The sequence below is a fragment of the Monopterus albus genome, unplaced genomic scaffold, assembly GCF_001952655.1.
Source record: "Monopterus albus unplaced genomic scaffold, M_albus_1.0 scaffold54.1, whole genome shotgun sequence".
Classification (NCBI taxonomy): Eukaryota; Metazoa; Chordata; class Actinopteri; order Synbranchiformes; family Synbranchidae; genus Monopterus; species Monopterus albus.
This window is the reverse complement of record NW_018127934.1, coordinates 1,491,802-1,510,520: the sequence shown is the minus strand read 5'-3', so window position 1 is coordinate 1,510,520 and position 18,719 is coordinate 1,491,802. Positions and strand designations below refer to the sequence as shown.

Sequence of the window (18,719 nt, the reverse complement as noted above, 5' to 3'; positions counted from 1 at the left end):
CAACAGAGGACAGGATATTAGTCTTCCTCAAGGGCTGGGGAGCAAACTGTTAGTCACAGAGCTGAGAAGTGTTGGATATAAGGGGATGATATGGGGCCTGAGAGCCACGTAGCTTAGGGTAAGGTTGCGGGTGTTGGGCGAGTAACAGTGAGCTGTAGTCAGATCTGAAAATGAGGCTTGGCACACTCTGACCAATGTTAGAGGACTTCATCGATCAATTTAGTTAATAAACAAAGTTCAGTAGACAAAGGTACGGTGATGCATCAGCACAGTTATGTACTTACGAGCATGATTTTGGCTATGGCTTCATTAGAAAATGTATCTGCAGACTACATCTGACACACATTCAGTCACCACAAGCTGGTTCTGTTTTCTTGCGGGTGATGTTGTGGTTTCCCAGTTTCATCTGGATGCAGAGAAAGACTCATCATTCAAAGTAGAGAAGGTCAGTGTTTGGGTACATAACCCTGCCCTCTTCTTCTGGAGAACCTCCATTTCAGATTGAATCACGTCAAACACAGACCTCTTTTTGTTGACATATTACATCAGAAATAACTAATTTGTCAGTAAAAAGTGCTAAAAAACAATGATAATCAAATGGTTATGTTCGTATCGTCCTATTGTTTTATACCTTAATCGGTTAAATGAATCAGAATAAACAATTGCAGTTTGCTGTAAGTGAATAATTGCTAACATAAGGCTAATATTGGATAAGATATAAAATACTAGGGATGTAACAATATTTGTAATTTCACAATATTGTGATAGAAGACTGTCTCGATACCACCATGGGACTGCCAATTTTATGATCATGCTTAGGTCATGGTTGGCTACTTTCATTTTAATAAAGTAGGATAGCAGGAGCACTTTAGGTTAAAATGAAACCCATACAAAAAGGCTTATTAATTATTTAGTAAAGATCATTTTTCATCTTTTTAATTCATTTTGTAATGTCATGATAAATATCATATTGTGGACCTTTTATGGTGGCAAGATGAGTTTTTGGTATTTAGGGTTACAATCTTATAAAATACAATATAAAAGTTATTTATAGCTAAATAGTTATGTAAAACTGTAGTTGAATGAAAAACTTAGTTTTGCTCATCTTTATGTAATGTAGCATAAATACATCAGAGGATTTAAAATGAAGATTAGAAAAAAGACTTGCTCACACTATTGAGCTTCTATTTAATAACATGCTTGCAGGTTAACATTTTTGTGTAGCAGTTGTAATAAAATAAATTAGTAATGTTTGTACACTGAATTCCTCCACATAACAGTGCTGAAATGGTCATATTACCCTGTTAGTTAAGGCTCTTTACAAATCAGTGAATTCAGTGACATATTTTATGATCAGTTGCACCAAACAGAGCATTGCTCTATTTAACAAGTCTTACAGTAAATAAGACTCTTACAGTTAACTAATATACAGGCAAAGAATAGGAAATCTGTCAGCCAGTATGGGCATGGTGAGAGCCAGAATCTCAGGGAAACATCTTTTTGCAGTACAACCTGAAAATAAGTATCTTGTGACAAAAATGATTTTACTGAAGTGTGATAGTAGAGCAGGAGTAGGTTATTAAAATATGTATTGGCCTAAACTCCCAAGAGTTGTATGTTTGTCTTTTAAGCATCAGTAAAATGAGTGGTTATCTATCCCCCCTTAATGTTGTTTTTTTATTGACAAGAACAGTGTATTAATGCGTATGCTTTCCATGCAATTGGGCTGCCTGCTTATTGCATGTGGGATTTTGTGTGTGTGCTCAGTGGGGGATGGTGGACAACCTGTTAAAAAAAACAAAAACAGCAAGGGCAACCTTAATCAGTAGAGGTGATAACTCAGTCGGATAGCTAGAGATTACCCAGGGATCAAGAGGCTCAGTGGCCTCGCAGACAACAATGACTGGAGGGCATATCCCTTGGAACGACCCCCCACTGAGACCCTTATGGCTGTTATGGACCAAAACATGCATGCCAGTGCTCCATAAAGCAGATCTGTCACATGGCCTCGTTGATACTTTGTTATACTTTTAAAATGTTCCCACAAACATAAACTCTGTAAGCTCGTTTGGTGACTGAGATGCTTTTGTTGTTGTGGTTTAATGTCCAGATACAATACTCATCAGCCCTTTTAATGCTGTGTTGCTTACAATTATAGTATTTGTGTCATAGCAACAGTGTCTGAAAGAGCGGTATTTGTCAACAACAATTCCATAAATAATTGTAAATAACAACTCAGTTTAATGAAATGGCTTTTGTTTTTTGATTTTGAGTCATGGGTATCCAGAAGGCCAGGAGGCTGTGTGTGTGTGTGTGTGTGGTTGTGTGTGTGACTGCATAGGTGATTGTATTTCAGTGACATGGCCTAACCATTAATTCCTGGTTGATTGATGAATTTCCTACACTGTGGCCAATAACAAGCCCATTTTCTTCTCTCACTATATCTGCAAGTGTGGGATGTGTTGGTGCGTGGGCTTGTGAAAGAGGGGCAAGAGAGGTTGCTCACTGATTACTTTGTGCTTTGCCTGATCCAAGGAAAATAAAGCCATTTGTTCAGGATATTTAGGTATGCCTTTTCCATGCACCTTGCCTTCTCCTTTCATGAAACAATGGTCTCAATATGTATCTTTGTGTATCTCAAATGTACGAATGCTACATCATCTCTTGCTGTTAAATTATCTTATAGTCACGTATTTGCAACAATCACTTTAACAAGATTGATGGAGTTATACAAAACACACTGTGGATGTCTTCAGTGTCATTCTTAAATACATTTTGAGGATGGAGCAAGAGCAGGTTTGGTGGGGGTGCATTGCGAACGTACAGTGAATTGTGAGGCGGGGGAGGTAGGTTGCTCTAGGCGGTGCTTGTTCCGGGGACCATCTGGTAGTATTGGACTTTGGCACTGTTCACTCTGTCCTCCAAACCTTTAACTTGTTTTCAGTCTGCATTGTTCCTTCCTTCCCATCTCACAGTAATGATTATACAATTTCACAGTTCACCTGAATAATGCTTGGTTTTGTGTTTATTTTTTTGTTTTTATTATAGCATATTACTGTACACTGAAAGATGAATTTATTAACGTCTCAGTAAAGATCAGGCAGTTTTTAGAGGAAATTAAAAGGAAGTCATTATTCATTGAAAATTGCAATGAAATAAAATTAACTTCTAATTATTTTTGCCTATGTTTGGAGTTTGTAAATCTCTCTCAAATTCACTCTGATTTAACTCATTTAATGTTAAGCCAAATGTGGTATTTGTTCTCTACTTTCTACATCAACACTACTCTACACTGTCTAAGATCTACACTTGCAAGCAAACACAAACTTAAGCTGCAAGCTTGAAATATACTGTTACTGTAACACTTTGGTAAATATAGTTTACAGTATGTAAACAAATGTTGTCAGATATACAAGACTGTTGAAGTCTGTCTCAGTGGATATTAAAAGCATTACATTCAATACTGGAATAGATTAAATAGATTTATTTACATTTTTAAAAGACAATTCCTTGTTTGCTTTTTCAATATCTCATACCCTCAAATTACAAATGCTATACACTGTATAGAGTAAATATGTTCTATGCATTCTTATTTTTCCCATTTTCATCATCATCTCTTCATTGCCTCCGTAGATTCAACAATTAAGTTGTGAAATCAGCTGCAAGGTTGTCAGTTATTTTGCAGTTTTAAAAGTTCGGTATTGATTTGCACTTCTGGTGGCATAAATAGGGATCAGAATTTCTCATTTAGGTGCACAAGGATATTTATATCCTATTACTTTTTCTCAAAAAAATGACATTCATCAAATAAATGTTCAGCCGTCACTGTCAATCCTTATATTAATTAAGCTCAACAAATAAATGAATTACCAAAAATGGGAACATTTTGTGGATGTTTTTTTTTTTTTTTGGCTTATGTATGAAGTCCTTGCTATTTTTTTATCAAATGTAATTTAACTGTATATACAGTATGTTTGCACTGAAAAGACCAAAACACAAAACATTAAACAGAGCCACATGGCAACATTTAGGAGTTTTTGATGTGTCACAAAACTGATGTTATGGATTTGTTTTTTATGCCAACTGTTTCTTTCCTTCTGTCATACTTCCGCTTACAAATACACACACTAACACAAAGACTGGACCCGGTACTTTCTCATCAAACATCCTCCTATTGTCATTGCGAACCCATGGGTTTCATTAGTGCCAGCTTTAAAACAGCATCTCTCATTCCCACTCACACACTATAGTCCCGAATGCTTTCAGTGAAGGAGGAAACAACACTTGCCTGAAGGGTAGGGGTAAATGTAATTCCACAAGAATTTAAAAGTGATTTTTATTCTCAGCTCTCATTCGCCTGTCACAAAGATGCAAAGAATCACAGTGGAATGTGATCAGCCCTAATGTTGATTTATCTTTTGCAATTCCAACAAATGTAGTAGAGGGACACGTGCTTATCACAGATAAGATTACAGTTTTAGGAAGACAAGTCTCAACATTTAGGAATTAACTGAAATGAGAAACTTTTGTCTGCAGTGCACAGGCAAAGCAGATCATCACATGAGACACCTCTGGTACTAAATACTGCCTTTTGTAATTGTTTGCAGTGGATTTGAATTGTTATGCACTCAGGGCACATTGCATGTTTTTTAAAATGGCCCTGAGCATCCCCAGTTGAAATGTGTTCAGTTTTGTGAAGGAAAAATGGCCTACGACATCACAGCTTTTTTCTCTGCTGTCTAACCAAATCAGAACGGACTTGACTTGCTTCTTCTACAAAAGAGCAACTGAGGCAAACAGGAAGAGTCAAAAAATGTTGTCTCTGCCCTGATTTAGCATGAAAGAATAAATGGCATCTGATTTGCAGCACCCTAACTGAAATGCTATCCCCCCTCCTAAATTTGAATGACATAATAGCAAAGTAGTAGACAGCAGCTGACTTTGTGGTTACCTAGCAACAGCATAAAGACACTTCCAGGGACCCTGCCTGTGCAGGTTTTTCGAATTAAAGGCAGAGCAGACCCCCTAATGTTTTGCTGTAGAGACTATAAAACATCCAGTCAATTTGTCTTTATTACAGTCAATCATGCAGTCATACCTGTACAGTCAGTTTGTCTTTATTACAGTATACTGTACTGTATGTGCTACTGCACAGTATGTAACACTCTTGGTTGGTCTTTGGTTATTTAGCAGATTATTTGCAATGCTAGGTTGACCAAAGAGGGAATTATGTAGACTGGAGAAAATAACCTACAGTATAATGTGGGAAATACTTTAATGCACATATGCAGACAGAGTTTTTTTAGTATGTGCATACAGTATGCTGCTTGTCGGTAGTTTTCAGCAAGCCCTCAGGGGCAGCGTATCTAGAGCGATCACATATTTTACCATTGCACATGGGACGATGAGCTGGATCCAGGAATCCCAGCCGTGGAGATTGACTTATTCAGTATTCTGTCAATGTGTGATCCCGACCTTATTGTTGCATGTCCTTGGTGCATGCAGAGCGCAGCAAATGCCTTTTTGGGGGATTGCATGCTCCAGCCCACTTTAATGTACCTTTTCATTCTCTGCGCACCATCAATAACTCTGCAGCAGGGGCTCAGAGCAACCATTTTGATTATGAGAGTGATTGAATTAATGCTGCTAAAGTTGACACTTAATGGATTATGGTGGGCACAATTATTAAAGCACATGACACAGATCTGTGTAAAGACATCCTAAACCCCTTTATTTCTCACACTCCCTGGGAATATGTTTTAAAGTCTAACCTTGCTAATCTAGTGTAAAGTCTATCCTACTGAAAATAAGGCTAACACATACAAACAGCAAGCATTAGTCCAATAATAAAAGTGTTTTTCCCATCTGGGCAAGGTGGAAAATGTTATTTGTTTACAGAGAGTGTCCCTGTGCTCCGCAGAAGCTGGATTCTCTCATATTTAGGTACTGTTCACTGGGCTTAGAGGAGAAGCTAAATTGTCTTATAACAATAATGCATAAATTTGTCTGTAAGAATGAGTTAAAGGATTAACTGTCCACATTAATCCCAGATCTGGCTCCTTCATTTTGATAGCAACAGAAAAATATCAGACTTACGGTAACTTTAACGTTCCATCGGTGTCCACAACACTTCATATTAAATTACTGTACCTTTTCATAAATTTCTCAACATGCTGCCTAGTTTGTCTCAGCTGTCTTGTGTCGTGTCTAATTTTTGGATTGTAAATGCATTTAGTTCATAAACCCATTTCTTCCAAGAACAGGTAATATCAAAAGACAGAGACAGAGTAATACTGAATGTAAGATGGTAGCTTAGCATCATAAAGCTAATTCAACTTTGAACAAGAGAGGAAGCCGACCAGGAGCTAAAGTTTGTGATTCCACAGGTGCAGCAACGTTAAGACGGTCATTATGTCCATTCATTCTTCTCTCACATTATCATTTAGTTTTGTTTTTATTTGTTGATGGCAAATACAACAAACACGTCATCATAGCTGTGGTTATTAAATGTTACAGTTTATTTAGTTTCAGGATCATTTTTGTCCTGAAAACAGGTTTTCAACAACTATTTCTTATAATTTTTTATCATTTTTATTGACTAATTTTTCTTATGAAACTACTGCAGCTGTTTATGGCAAAACAACCACAGACCTACATGCTTGTCACTATTGTTCTCACGTACAAGAATGTTCAAAACTGCAGTATGTTTGATATCTATCTCTTTTCATTTCCTTAAACCTGGTTTTCTCATCCTTCTCATGCCTTTGTATTCTTCTGTCCACACAATTTTGCACAGCAAAATAACAACGGTGAAGACAAACAGCAAAGGCACATTGTGCTTTTTGAATCACACCTATTTTCCTCCTTAATGGTGCAATGTGAATTATTCTCATTTGTCATTAACAAGCGTGCTGTGAAACTGAAGCCAATTAGAATTTGTAATACATTAAATAGACGCCATGTCACTGTCACAAAACATTAGCTCCAGTGATCTGATTGTAAATGCATTTTTATTCCAAATGTTGCTGGATTCATTTTTAAAAGTTGTAAGATCAATTTTCTGGCATAATTTTGGGACCCTGCTTGTGCATTAAGAATTTTCCTATCCAAAGCAGCCAAGAGGGAAAATAATGATGTATCGAATGAAATGCAGCCTCAAATTCCAAGGTTGACATTCACCATATATTTTCTGTATATACCTCATCAGTCTAAAACTAACATCCACTGAGTGGCAGCAATTCCAAAACAAATGCAAATTTACATGCTAAATTTAACTTTGATAGATTTACTAAGCATTTTTACCAGCAATAAAGAGAAACGCTCAGATTTATACAGGTTTACCAAATCAGCTTTTTATATGACAAAGTGAGATTTAAACGTCCAAAAACAAATGAGGAGTATAAACAAAAACAAGAAATGATGAGTGCAGTATATCCTCCATCAACATTTATGTGCAATGGATGGAGTCAGGGACAGCACAGATAACACCAGATTTATAGTGTGAAGAAAGTTAATATGGTAAATGCTTATTAAAAACTCTAAAACTGTGAAGGGACTAGTTTGTCCTCAGATGCCAATGTTTTAAAATAAATGCATTCCTGGAAACAGATTATCCCTCAATTTGGCAAATTGTCAGTTGATATATAGTGCAGTTTACACATTCAGAGCTGACTGATGTTGTGGGCAAATTCCTAGGATGTGTCATGTCTAGTAATTCAGAGGCTGTTGTCAAGGTCAGCACACTTTATTTAAAGTCAATGTGATGGAATTATTGATATGTGCTGATGCATCCTTGAAAGTGTATGCTCATTCAGCTGCTTCTGTGAAGAAGTGGAAAATTGGATAGAAGTACTAAATTTCTCTTTTCAGTGTGGATTGTTACCTCCCAGATATATGTTATTCACCTCCAACAAATATATTTAGTTGGCTTCCGGAATGCAGTAATACTTCTCACCAGCTGTACCGCAACAGCATACTGCAGATGTATGAAGAAGTTGATCTCGCTCACATTGACCATGTTGGTTTTCCAGTTTGAATAAACTGACCATTTAATATAATTATTGAATTTTTATTATCATCACGGTTATTATTGATATTAGTAGTTATAGTAGCAGTATTTAGCTGGAATCCTTTTCAGTGTAACAAGATGGCTGTTAGGCTAATGGTGGCACTGTGGTTCGAATTACTAGGCAAAAATTACAAGTAGATTACCAGTAAAAGTCCTACAACACAATACATTAAGGCATTTATTTGCATTATTGCATTTTGGCAACATTGCATTTATTTTGATGGTTGAGACTGGAATTATTCAACTCCGAGTTGCTCCTGACCCCAAAAGGAGAGAGCCGACCCAGTGCATGGTTCCCTCCTATAAACAGCTGCTAGACCCTGAGGAGGGAGCTTGTTTAATAGGTGTTTAGCAGTCAAGTGACGCTGTGTTAAGTTGAGAGGATGGAAACAGTGACCTGGCGTTCATCACTCACGCTGTCAACTCCAGAGGATCTGCCATGAGGGAAAGTGGACAGGGCTGCTGTCAGGATAAATAATATGTTCTGGTTGGTTTCAAATAGGTGATGAAGATGAGTGATTTCTTTGTGTTGCCATGATGGGAATTGGATGGGGTTGTTGTGCAGTTGAATATCAGGCCTGTGCCAGATTTGGATGAATCTACATGGTGTTAGTGATGATTTTGTGATCTTGTTCACTTTCCACCAGGCTGTCAGAGTTTAAGTGATTGTGATATACTTACATTAGTTCATTTTCTTAATTAATTGCGGTAGGAAAGCAACGTCTGCAACTCAAGTGTTTTTGCATTGATTTTGTTCCAGTTCTGTACGTGAGTTGTTGTAATTGTCCTTCTGAATCCATTTGACTAAATATTGTAGCTGATTTGCTAAAAAGTAATGTTAGGTTGGCACATCAAGGAAATCTTGTTTTTCAAATTCCTACTTAATTAGGATTAAGGGTACAAATTATCAGTAAAATGTGTAGCATTTATCATATCAATATAAGAACACAGCAGCGAACAATTCTGCGGTTTAAGAACGCGTTCATGAGTCAGACGTAGACTTTTCTTAGGACCTTTCTTAAGAACAAATTTAAGAAAACACTTAGGATAATGTTGGTGACCCAATATAGACTCTTTATAGTAGAACTATAAAGTGGCATAAAAAGAAAAGTGGCATACACATACTTCAAAACTGACCTAGTACTTGTATGAGAAATGCAAACAAAGCATGCAAATGATTAAAAACAGTGTAAATCAGTCAAACAGTGGTCCTTTCCTTTTTCTGTTCGATACAGTAACAATAATGAAGTGATTAAGTCCTCACATCCAGTTGCTCAGCGCTGTTACTGTAGATTGCACAGAAGCATGAGCATGTTACAAGCTTGCAGTACAGTATCGAGACTTGTTTGGTTGAGCTGCACGGTTGGCAGCATGGGATGGCACAGTTGTCGTTGGCCTTCACAGCTCTTTGTCAGCACAGTCTCATACAGAAAAAGCTTGCCTTTATGCTCTCCTTCTTTTTGCTGTCAACTACCGTCGCTGATTCAAGTTAGACATTAAACGCACCGTCAGTTTAACTGTGGCACTACAGGCTTTCTGATCTGTACAATGCAAACACACCACTGTACTCTGTCATAGGCCGTCTAATCTCATTACAACCTGTTGCACTCCCTAACTATCTGCTTGTCTTTGTAAGGAATCTGATACTGAATTGAGTGAATGATTCTTTGCTGTTGAGCATAAGGATATTTTAACAGACCTGTTTTGATGTCAGAAGTTTAATGCAAAAGGTATATATTTTAACAGACCCTTTCATTTGTCTCTGTCTCTTTTTGGCACTCTTCGTGGATACACTGGTCTCATTTCCTGCATTTAATATGACAGGTAAGTCCATCTTTTGTATTTGTTTTGAAGCTTCTGAGCTGGATTAATTTATACATACGCAGTGACTGTCGCAGTGAGAGTGTTTACCCAAATTGCATCTTAAGTACTGTACTTGCTGCACCAGTGATGCATTTTAGCACAATGGTTTGTAAACAGTGAACACATTTCCTCTTGCTCAGCTGACACTTGGAGAACAGGGCGATTCCATTTATGTAGCCAATCTCATTGGCTACTGGAGAGATGCCAATCTGCCCTTACAGATAGGAAAGAGAGGGGGGCAAAGAGAGCGGGTGGGATAGCATTTATTCATCCTGACACTGATCAGATAAATGGGAAATGATAAATACTGTCTATTTTTACTTCCCTTAACCTGTGTTAACGGTTTTCTTCCCCCCCACCAAAAAAAAGAAGCTCCTAGAGTTTTGCAATTCTGTATCCATAAAGTACAGAATGTGTTGTTTGGGATTCAGTTTTATTTCAAGTGACTGTGAAGAATGGAATATAATGCAGTTGTCTTAATGACTCATCGAGCATGAATGGTAAATAAGTTAAGCTAATGTATGTCTGCTGGTTGAAAGACTGCACAGTCATCGGGTAAGAAGACAAAAAGTCTTGTTTTAAAATCATTTCCCAGTTTTCATTTTCTGTTTGTTTGTTTGAGCTCCTTCAAAAGCTGCTGATGCCCACACAGTGAATATAATTGTTTGGTGCAGCTTAATTTATAACTGTTGAAAAGCTCAGGATGTCCCCTGAAAAGCAAGATGACCTGTGAGGCTGTAATATTTTTCATAAAAATTGAATATGTTGTATTTGTGTCAAATTAGTCTAAGTGCTTGTGATACTATATCAAACTACATAAAACTACTTGTGAAAAGTGTTTGTAACTTTTAACTTATACAGTTAGTCATTTAAATAATGTTAAAAAGAGAACATCTCAAATTCAAAGATTGATTCAAGGCATTTTGCTTTATGCATTCTGATGGAGAACAGTAATTTATGTATCTGTATTTATACTTCAATGTTAACACACAGAAGAAATATATAAATCTATTAATGTTTTAATTGGCTGTGTGAAAGTAAGATTATGAAGTCCAAAAAAGGAAAAAATGAAACCCACAAATTTGCACAGTTTGCTTCTCCCCCAATGACTTTATTTTGTTTTTGTCTGGTCAGTACTGCAGCAACTATTTAGCTTAACCATTTGTAATATGCAATCAAGACAGTTGCATGAGCAAATCCAGTGAAAAATTGTGGAAAGTAGTTTCAGACAATCCAGAAACTGTAAATAGTGTAGATAATGTGTATCTAAACAATGTTAGATTTTGCTACAAACCAATTTGTGGTTGTCAAATGACACTTGTGAGCACATTGCAGTGCACACCAAAAGGCCTTAGGCCTTCTAAGGTACACACTCTCTGGATTACAAACACCAACCAGCAAAATGTCCCCAAAAAGCAGATGCTGCAAGTGCAGTGAGTGTAAGCAGAAATGGGGGAAGAGAGCCGGTGCATGGCAGGCTAAAGGCTCACCAAAAAGCCCAGTGCTACGTTATGTGTATCTCTCCAATGTCCGCCGATTTGAAAAGGAACGTGACCACCTAAGACTCCTTTGGATGACACAGCGGAAAATCAGAGACTGTGCCAGCTATATTATCTACTGAGGGAATTCAGTGCCACTGTAGTTACAGCAGTCTGCTTATCCCTCCCAGTTTAAACACTAAAGGGGCACTGCAGAAGCTTTACAACACTGAGCAATACACAAACGGACAACCCAGACAGACCTTTCATCACTGCATGGGACTTCAATTAAGTGAACTTGAAAACAGTTTAGCCAAAATTTCACCAACATGTGGACTTTCCAACACAAAGTGATATCACTGTAGACTTGGTCGACACAAATATCCATGGGGTTTACAAAGCCACTTCCTTCCCCCCATGTTGGCAACACATATCAGTCATGCTGATTCCAGCTTACGCCACAGTCTTAAAACCTTATTACAACCCTGTCATAAACAAATCAGTCTGGCCAGAGGGAGTCATATCAGCATTACAGGACTGTTTTGAAAATACTGACTGAGACATATTTAAGGAAGCAGAAACCTCAGAGCGAAAAATAAACATTGAGGAATATAGCGACACAGTGACCAAATGTGTGGAGGATGTAACTATGACTAAGACCATCAACGTACAGGAACCCCAGCTAACAGCAGAGGTGCACACAATCCTGAAGATCCAGGACAGTGTCCTCAGAGCAGGCAGTGAGGATGAAGTGAGAACTGCTGGAGTATGTCCTGTGCAATTAGGAAGGCAAGAGGCACACATGCGCAGAAATTGCATCATCAGTTTTGTGAAACAGGTGACACTCAGCAGATGTGGCAGGGCATCTTCCATCACTTAAAACAAACAAACCACGCAGGGTGATGATGGAGATATCATCTTTATGCATGCTTTGAGGACCCCAATAACAGCAGTTCCCCCAGCGAAGACCCCCCCGACACCCTTAGACTAAGCACAGCTGAAGTGAATAACACCTCTAGAGTGAAGCCTCACAAGGCTGTGTTGTCAAGGATTGCGCACACCGGTTGGTGGATCGTTCCCTCTGGGTTTAAGACTGCAGTTGTGGTCGTTATACTGAACCAACAGTCATGTGCCTGAACGATATCAACTATCGTGAAGTGCTTTGAGTGAGCTGTCTCCAAACACATTAAATCTAGCCTTCCAAACATACATGACCCCTTCCCCTCCAACTGATCCACAGAGGATGCGATTGCTTCTGCACTCCACACAGCACTGAAATATTTGGATGGAAAGAACGCCCATGTTAGGATGCTCTTCCTGGACTTCAGCTCTACCTTTAACACTATCATTCCACAGAAGCTGATTGGAAAAAATAAACCTGTTTGGCTTCAATACCCCCCTGAGTAACTGGATCCTAGACTTTCTGACTGATAAACCGCAGGCCATCGGGACTGGCAGCAACACCTGAGGAGCCATCAGAATAAGCATCAGCTCCCCTCAGGGCTGCATGCTCATCCCCTTAGTTTTCACTCTGATGACCCACAACTGCTGTGTTAGACACTGCTCAAACACAGTAATCAATCACAACACATGTGGTGGGTCTTATCAGTCAGGAAAGGCCTCTGCATACAGAGCTGAAGTAGGACAACTAGTGACTCTAACTGCCTGATTCTAAATTTTGCCAAAGAAATGGTGATAGACTCCAAGTGAACCAAAGATGCTCCACCCCCTCTATACATTTGCAGTTGCATGGTGGAGAGAGAAGGCAGCATCAAATTTGCTGGAGTAAATCTTCCTGGGGCTGCCATGTGACATCTATAACAAAAAAGGCACAACAGCACCTGTACTTCCTGCATTGCCTGATACGTGCAAGCCTTCCAAAGAGCATAATTGGAACCTATTCCTATCGGAACCATAATCTGCATCCACAGAACAGGCAGCATTGTATTGGATATTACACACCTCACCCACAGTCTCTTTGTTCCCCTCTCCAATAAGAGTTCCCTCAGCTTGAAAGCTTGAATATCCTGCACACAGAACAGCTTTTTCCCACCAGTTGTGTGATTCCTCAACACCTTGCTGCCCTCTAACATCTGACAGACCCAAACATCCAAAATGCTACAACTAAATGTGAAATTACATTTATTTATGCAGCTAAACTACAAATACAGGCTCACTTGATCATTTTTGCACTACTGACTTTTGTGCTTCTGCTCATTTTTTTTATATACATTTGTTATTTATATATTTATTTAGCATTAATGTTGCTATTACAATATTTTAGTACACCTTACGTTTGTAACATACTGCAATTTGTTATTACATTACCTGTTTTTACATAGTATTTATCTATTTTTTATTTATATTGCTAGACTCAAACTACTTTTTGTATCACAAACTGCCAGGAAACATAATATCATGTCATCAAATGTAGCAAATAGTGTAATTATGATGAAATAACAATAAAATGTTTTTGTCCTTGCCCTTGTAAGAGTTAGAATGTTTTATTTTTTTGATTGTTCTAATGAGATGAAGGTGTCTGAGAGATAATGGGTTACCTTAGCCCTCAAGAATATACACTATATACTATTTAATTATTGAACTAATTTAATGTTTTTGCACAAAATAGTCTCCTATGCACTTACAGTTCACATTGAGTTGCAGAAATCTCAACCTACTGATCACTTTTTTCTTGTGTGGGTGCTGGTTTTTGTGTTAGACACACATAAGACCATGACCGACAGCATCTCAGTTGTAAAAATTTTCACCTGCAGTATATTTTCTTTGAATTGTTGTGTAGCCCATGAATTGCAACACGATCTATCTGGAAAGATATGAATAATGAATAGAAAGTCCTGCATCCTGTCCAGGATTAAGCTTTGTGGTTGAGCCGCAGTAATGCCCTGAATATTAGGCGCTGACCCACATCTGTTGTTATACAGGGTACATGGAGCCCCAGCTGCAGTGCCAGCTGTTGCCATGTATTACCTCTCTGACTGACCCTGATGGTTTAGGTTAACTGCAAGACACAACATTAGCATAGGCTAATCCAACTTAGCATTAGGAGGAAACCTAACTATAAAATACACTCTAATAATAATAATAATGTGATGATGATGATAGTACTAACAGTAATAATAATAGCCACCTGTTCCCTGTTCCTTTCCTGCCCTCTGACTGTGTAATGAATATTCAGCTTGCCAACCTTTCCTCCATCCTTTAACCAGTTTCACCCCATTCAGCAGCCATCAGTGCTGTACCTACAGTATAGTACCATATATGTAGGTAAGAATACTGACTTCTTCGTCATTATTATTAATTCTGTGCTGTGTGAGTATGATGCAAGTAAATTAAGCAGTGGGTGTAGAGCTGCCAGAGTAATGGCTGTAATTACAGTGTCCTGTTTTAGTAAAGTTGTTATTTTACAGTTTGTTCTGCTTTTCAAAATGGGGATGTTTTGGGAGCAAGGTATAAGCTTTTATTAGTTTTACATCAGATCTATTATTTAAAAGGAGAGACATATTGCGTGTGTGTGTGTAATTTCCATTTGCCGCCCTCTTTCAATTAATCCCCAGCTTGTACATGTAGGTTGTATAAACACCAGAACTTTGTTAGTGGCTATTATGGTGTTCAGTGCAGTAATATCACACTTACAACAACAATAGCAGCAGCAGTATTTGGTAGAAGAAAGAGAAGACAATGTCCCATAAGAAAGAAAATGGTGTGTCAGAGGTTTTGGATTCAGAGATAATGTTGATGATGATTAGAATATTGATCCTGATAACCCACCTGTTATAAAAGAAGCAGTGGAAAGCCACCCACACTTTGTCATTAGTCATCACCAGCTCCTTACAGCCTACTGCAGAGCATGCTGCCACCTATGATTTAGCTCTCCATCCAGTTATGAGGGGGTGTTAAGCATTTATTATGCAGCACAGTCCTAGTCCCAATGAAATGGCAGAATGTTACCCAATCAATACCCCTCACAGGGAGCCAGGTTAATTTATTTTTTAAGGATCTGTTTGTGTGTCTAAGCCTCCTTTTGCTGCAGGTTGTGATGCAAAGATCTGGAGAGTAATGCTTTGTCACTGACAGACACATGCAAGTACACTGGCATAAACATGCATACATCATTTTTTATACTGTATACCACTGTTCTGTTTTATGACACACAAAGCCTCAAGACTCTGACAGACTACTTATGCTGATTAATAGTGAGGCTGTGTTTACTGGGAACTATAGAAACCACCTGTATGGTTTGAATCTCTAGGGTCTCTCTGTTGTAAATGTTTGACCTTTAGCTCTGACCCTCATGTTCAACACATACAGAGTGCCTGACCTTTTCATCCCTGCATTTTTACTTTTTTTGTTATGACTTTTACTCCTGTCATGTCAGTAACTCTACCCTCATATCCATCTGCGTTTTGCGACTGCTCCTTTCAGCATTGGACGTATACTGTAGCAATGTAGTCCTTGGCGTCATATGATTTCCTGGTCTCTTTTGCTTATTTATAACCATATATATGCACATACATAGTTACATGTGCACACAGTCACCACATGCTTAGTTTTGTATGCACACCCTAAGCCACATGACAATAGATGTGCACTGTATTTAACCCTTTTACCATGCTGTAAATCTTCTGGCTGGCAAAATGCTGTGGCTCTGTAAAGTACAGAACAAATGCTCTCTTGCCAAAGTGCGCTTAAAAGAAGCAGAGTCACACACTTTTTCCTGATTGAAATGTGTTCTGATTTATGTAAGACAGTCACCAAATCTCCATGTCAACCATTCACCTCAATCAATTGTACATTTTCATACAAATAAACCATCAACCATAAGTTTACAGCTGAAAATGTGAGGGATTTGTTTTCACTATAAACATTTTGGTTACCCCTCATATGTGTTGATGTTTACTGAGCATAATCAGTCAAGGCATTTATAATGGGTACTGTCTGAGAGCACATATCTCCCCTCAGGGAATTATCACCCTAAACTTAGGTCAAGCAGAGATTTGATCCATTGTCACTTAGATGGATTGATGCTTTTCTTTACGTTTTCCATCTTATGGACACACAGAGAAAGAGCAAGAGAGAGAAGGTAAATGATAGTTGGGATGGAGATGGCTCTAAAGTAGTTTAATGTCAGCCCTCAAGACTCAAAGCTATTAAAATATTCAGAGCCGTTCTCCATCACCTTCTGCCCTTGTTGCTTGTTTAAGAAAAGAGTGAAATGAAATCAATAGCAGTGCCAGTACTGGCCTCCATGCCAGGCATCATCAAATATTTAAATAAAGCTTCCCAACCTTAAATTTACCCTGCAGTTGCATGTTTAAGGAGCTGTGAATTTTAGCCAGGATGGGAAGATGAAGAAAATAAAAGAAATCATCATGAAGGCCACCCATTCACACCAAAGTCATTTGCATTCACATGATATAATAGAGACTGTCCTTCTGAAAAAAATGACTCAGTATGTCATTTGCGTCAGCAGGTTGTTATGACCAATAGTTGCTTACTATAGTTTTGTGACCTGAATCAAGCATAGTAATTGTGACACAAACAGCCAGAATTTCTCCTTGGGCATTAATGACTCCATCCATCCAGCCATTCAACCATGCAGCCATCCATCCAGGAAGTTAGGTAATGTAGTATATAGAGCCACAAAGTCCGTGTTATGATGGGATTAGGGTGGGTGGCCGGTACGTAACGTACAAGACTTTCCCTGACACGAGCACTGTTCAGTTCCAGTGTGTGGCATGACTTTTTCACCTAACTAAGCAGTGTGTACTCTCACACCTAACCTAGTAGTTTGTGTGCCTTAATATAAAGAAACCCGTGATTTTATCAGCATGTTTATGACAGTTTTCATAACAACAGATTTTCGGTATACTTTCCATCATAATCATGTGTTTATGACCACCTCCGTGACGACAAAAGTCCGTAAAGCTTGGGGATGTGGCAGATGTGGCTGTTAATGTTGGCAGATTTCTTGCAAGTCTGCCTACCAACATAGGAGCGCTATTTCAGGAGATGCTTCTGTGGGTTGTATGAGAAGGGAGGGACAAATGACCATATGGGTCATGTAGATTGGAGAACTAGTTGATATGGCAGGTTATGACAGCTACTATATGCTGAGTCTTAAAGTGGGGTGTCCTTGGTGCCATAAATAAGAAATGAGCCATAAGTCCCATATGGCAACTTTAGGCCATTATCAATCTCTCAAACATGTCCCCTAACAAATATGTACAAAGTTTAGTGCTTTGTTTTATTTCAGGGAGACAAGTGCTGCTCGCAGACTATTAATTTAGTTGTGCACTACAGTTCATTAACCTGTTTATAGTAAAAAAAAAACATGAAAGTACTGAAGAATTGCTCACATTGTACATTTATTTATTTTTTTATCTTACATTGGCTAGTTGCTCACACTATAGTTTGATGTTAATTACTAATACAGGATCCTTCTACTGTCACAAACCTCTGAGGTCTGCTTCAGAATAAAATATATATGATGAGAAGCTGCCTAAAGACCACTGTGGTTAGAAAGTCATAATATAGAGTTTTGAAAACAAATGACTAAATTCCATGTTCCTATGAAATGCATGTTTATTTCCTCTTGCATTTATTGAAGAATAGAATAATAAAATAGCCTCAGTTTAATGCACTGAATTGCAAAACACTGCATTCCCAGCATACGACTCACGTTAATCTGGATGACAAGTATGTGATGAGATTTTACCTGAGAGGAATCCCACGAGCTCTGGGAGGAAAATAAGGCCATTTGATACAGTATGTCCAGCAGCTCGCTGTGTCCTTTCCTCTAGAATCTTATGATTATAAGAATTAACACAGATTTAATCATTTATTTCTGAAAACTTGTCATTTTGTCCAATTCTTGTAATATTTTCAAAAAAAGCTACACCTATTTGCCTGTTCATGACTATTTTTAGCTAAAATAAGTAATTTCAGAACCACTGTCAATAAACCACGTTCAAATACAATTAAACCTCAAGCCCAGCAAAACAATTTTTCTGAGACATTGCCTGAGGGACCTTAAATCCTCTTCGCAAGCTTACTCCCAGGCTCTATATCACCCCGAGCAAAGTCCGCCAATTTAAAACTCACAAATCCATGTCTAAACCTATAAGAACCAAACAGATCTGACCTTTTGTTGCAGTTTGTTCAAAGAACACCAGAAAAACAACTGTAATTACAGCGTGATTGATAATTATAAAGGTAAATTTTTGCTCTCATAGGAACTAAATATGTAATGATTTGACTGTCACTGAGTTCTTAAAACATTTTTATTCCTG

The 18,719-nt window shown here is 38.2% G+C and overlaps 1 protein-coding gene across 10 annotated transcripts in view; it reads left to right on the top strand.

Moving 5' to 3' along the window:
* Positions 1-18,719, top strand: part of ctnna2 (catenin (cadherin-associated protein), alpha 2) — a 387,665-nt gene that overhangs the window by 249,268 nt on the left and 119,678 nt on the right. The window contains exon 8 of one of the 10 annotated variants that reach the window (XM_020602083.1): positions 9,893-10,662. The exons of the other annotated variants lie outside the window; for them this stretch is intronic. Coding sequence (XP_020457739.1) covers positions 9,893-10,051 — 159 coding nt within the window. The 3' untranslated portion in view covers positions 10,052-10,662. Of the gene's footprint in view, positions 1-9,892; positions 10,663-18,719 lie in introns of those variants that run through there. 10 annotated transcript variants of the gene reach the window in all.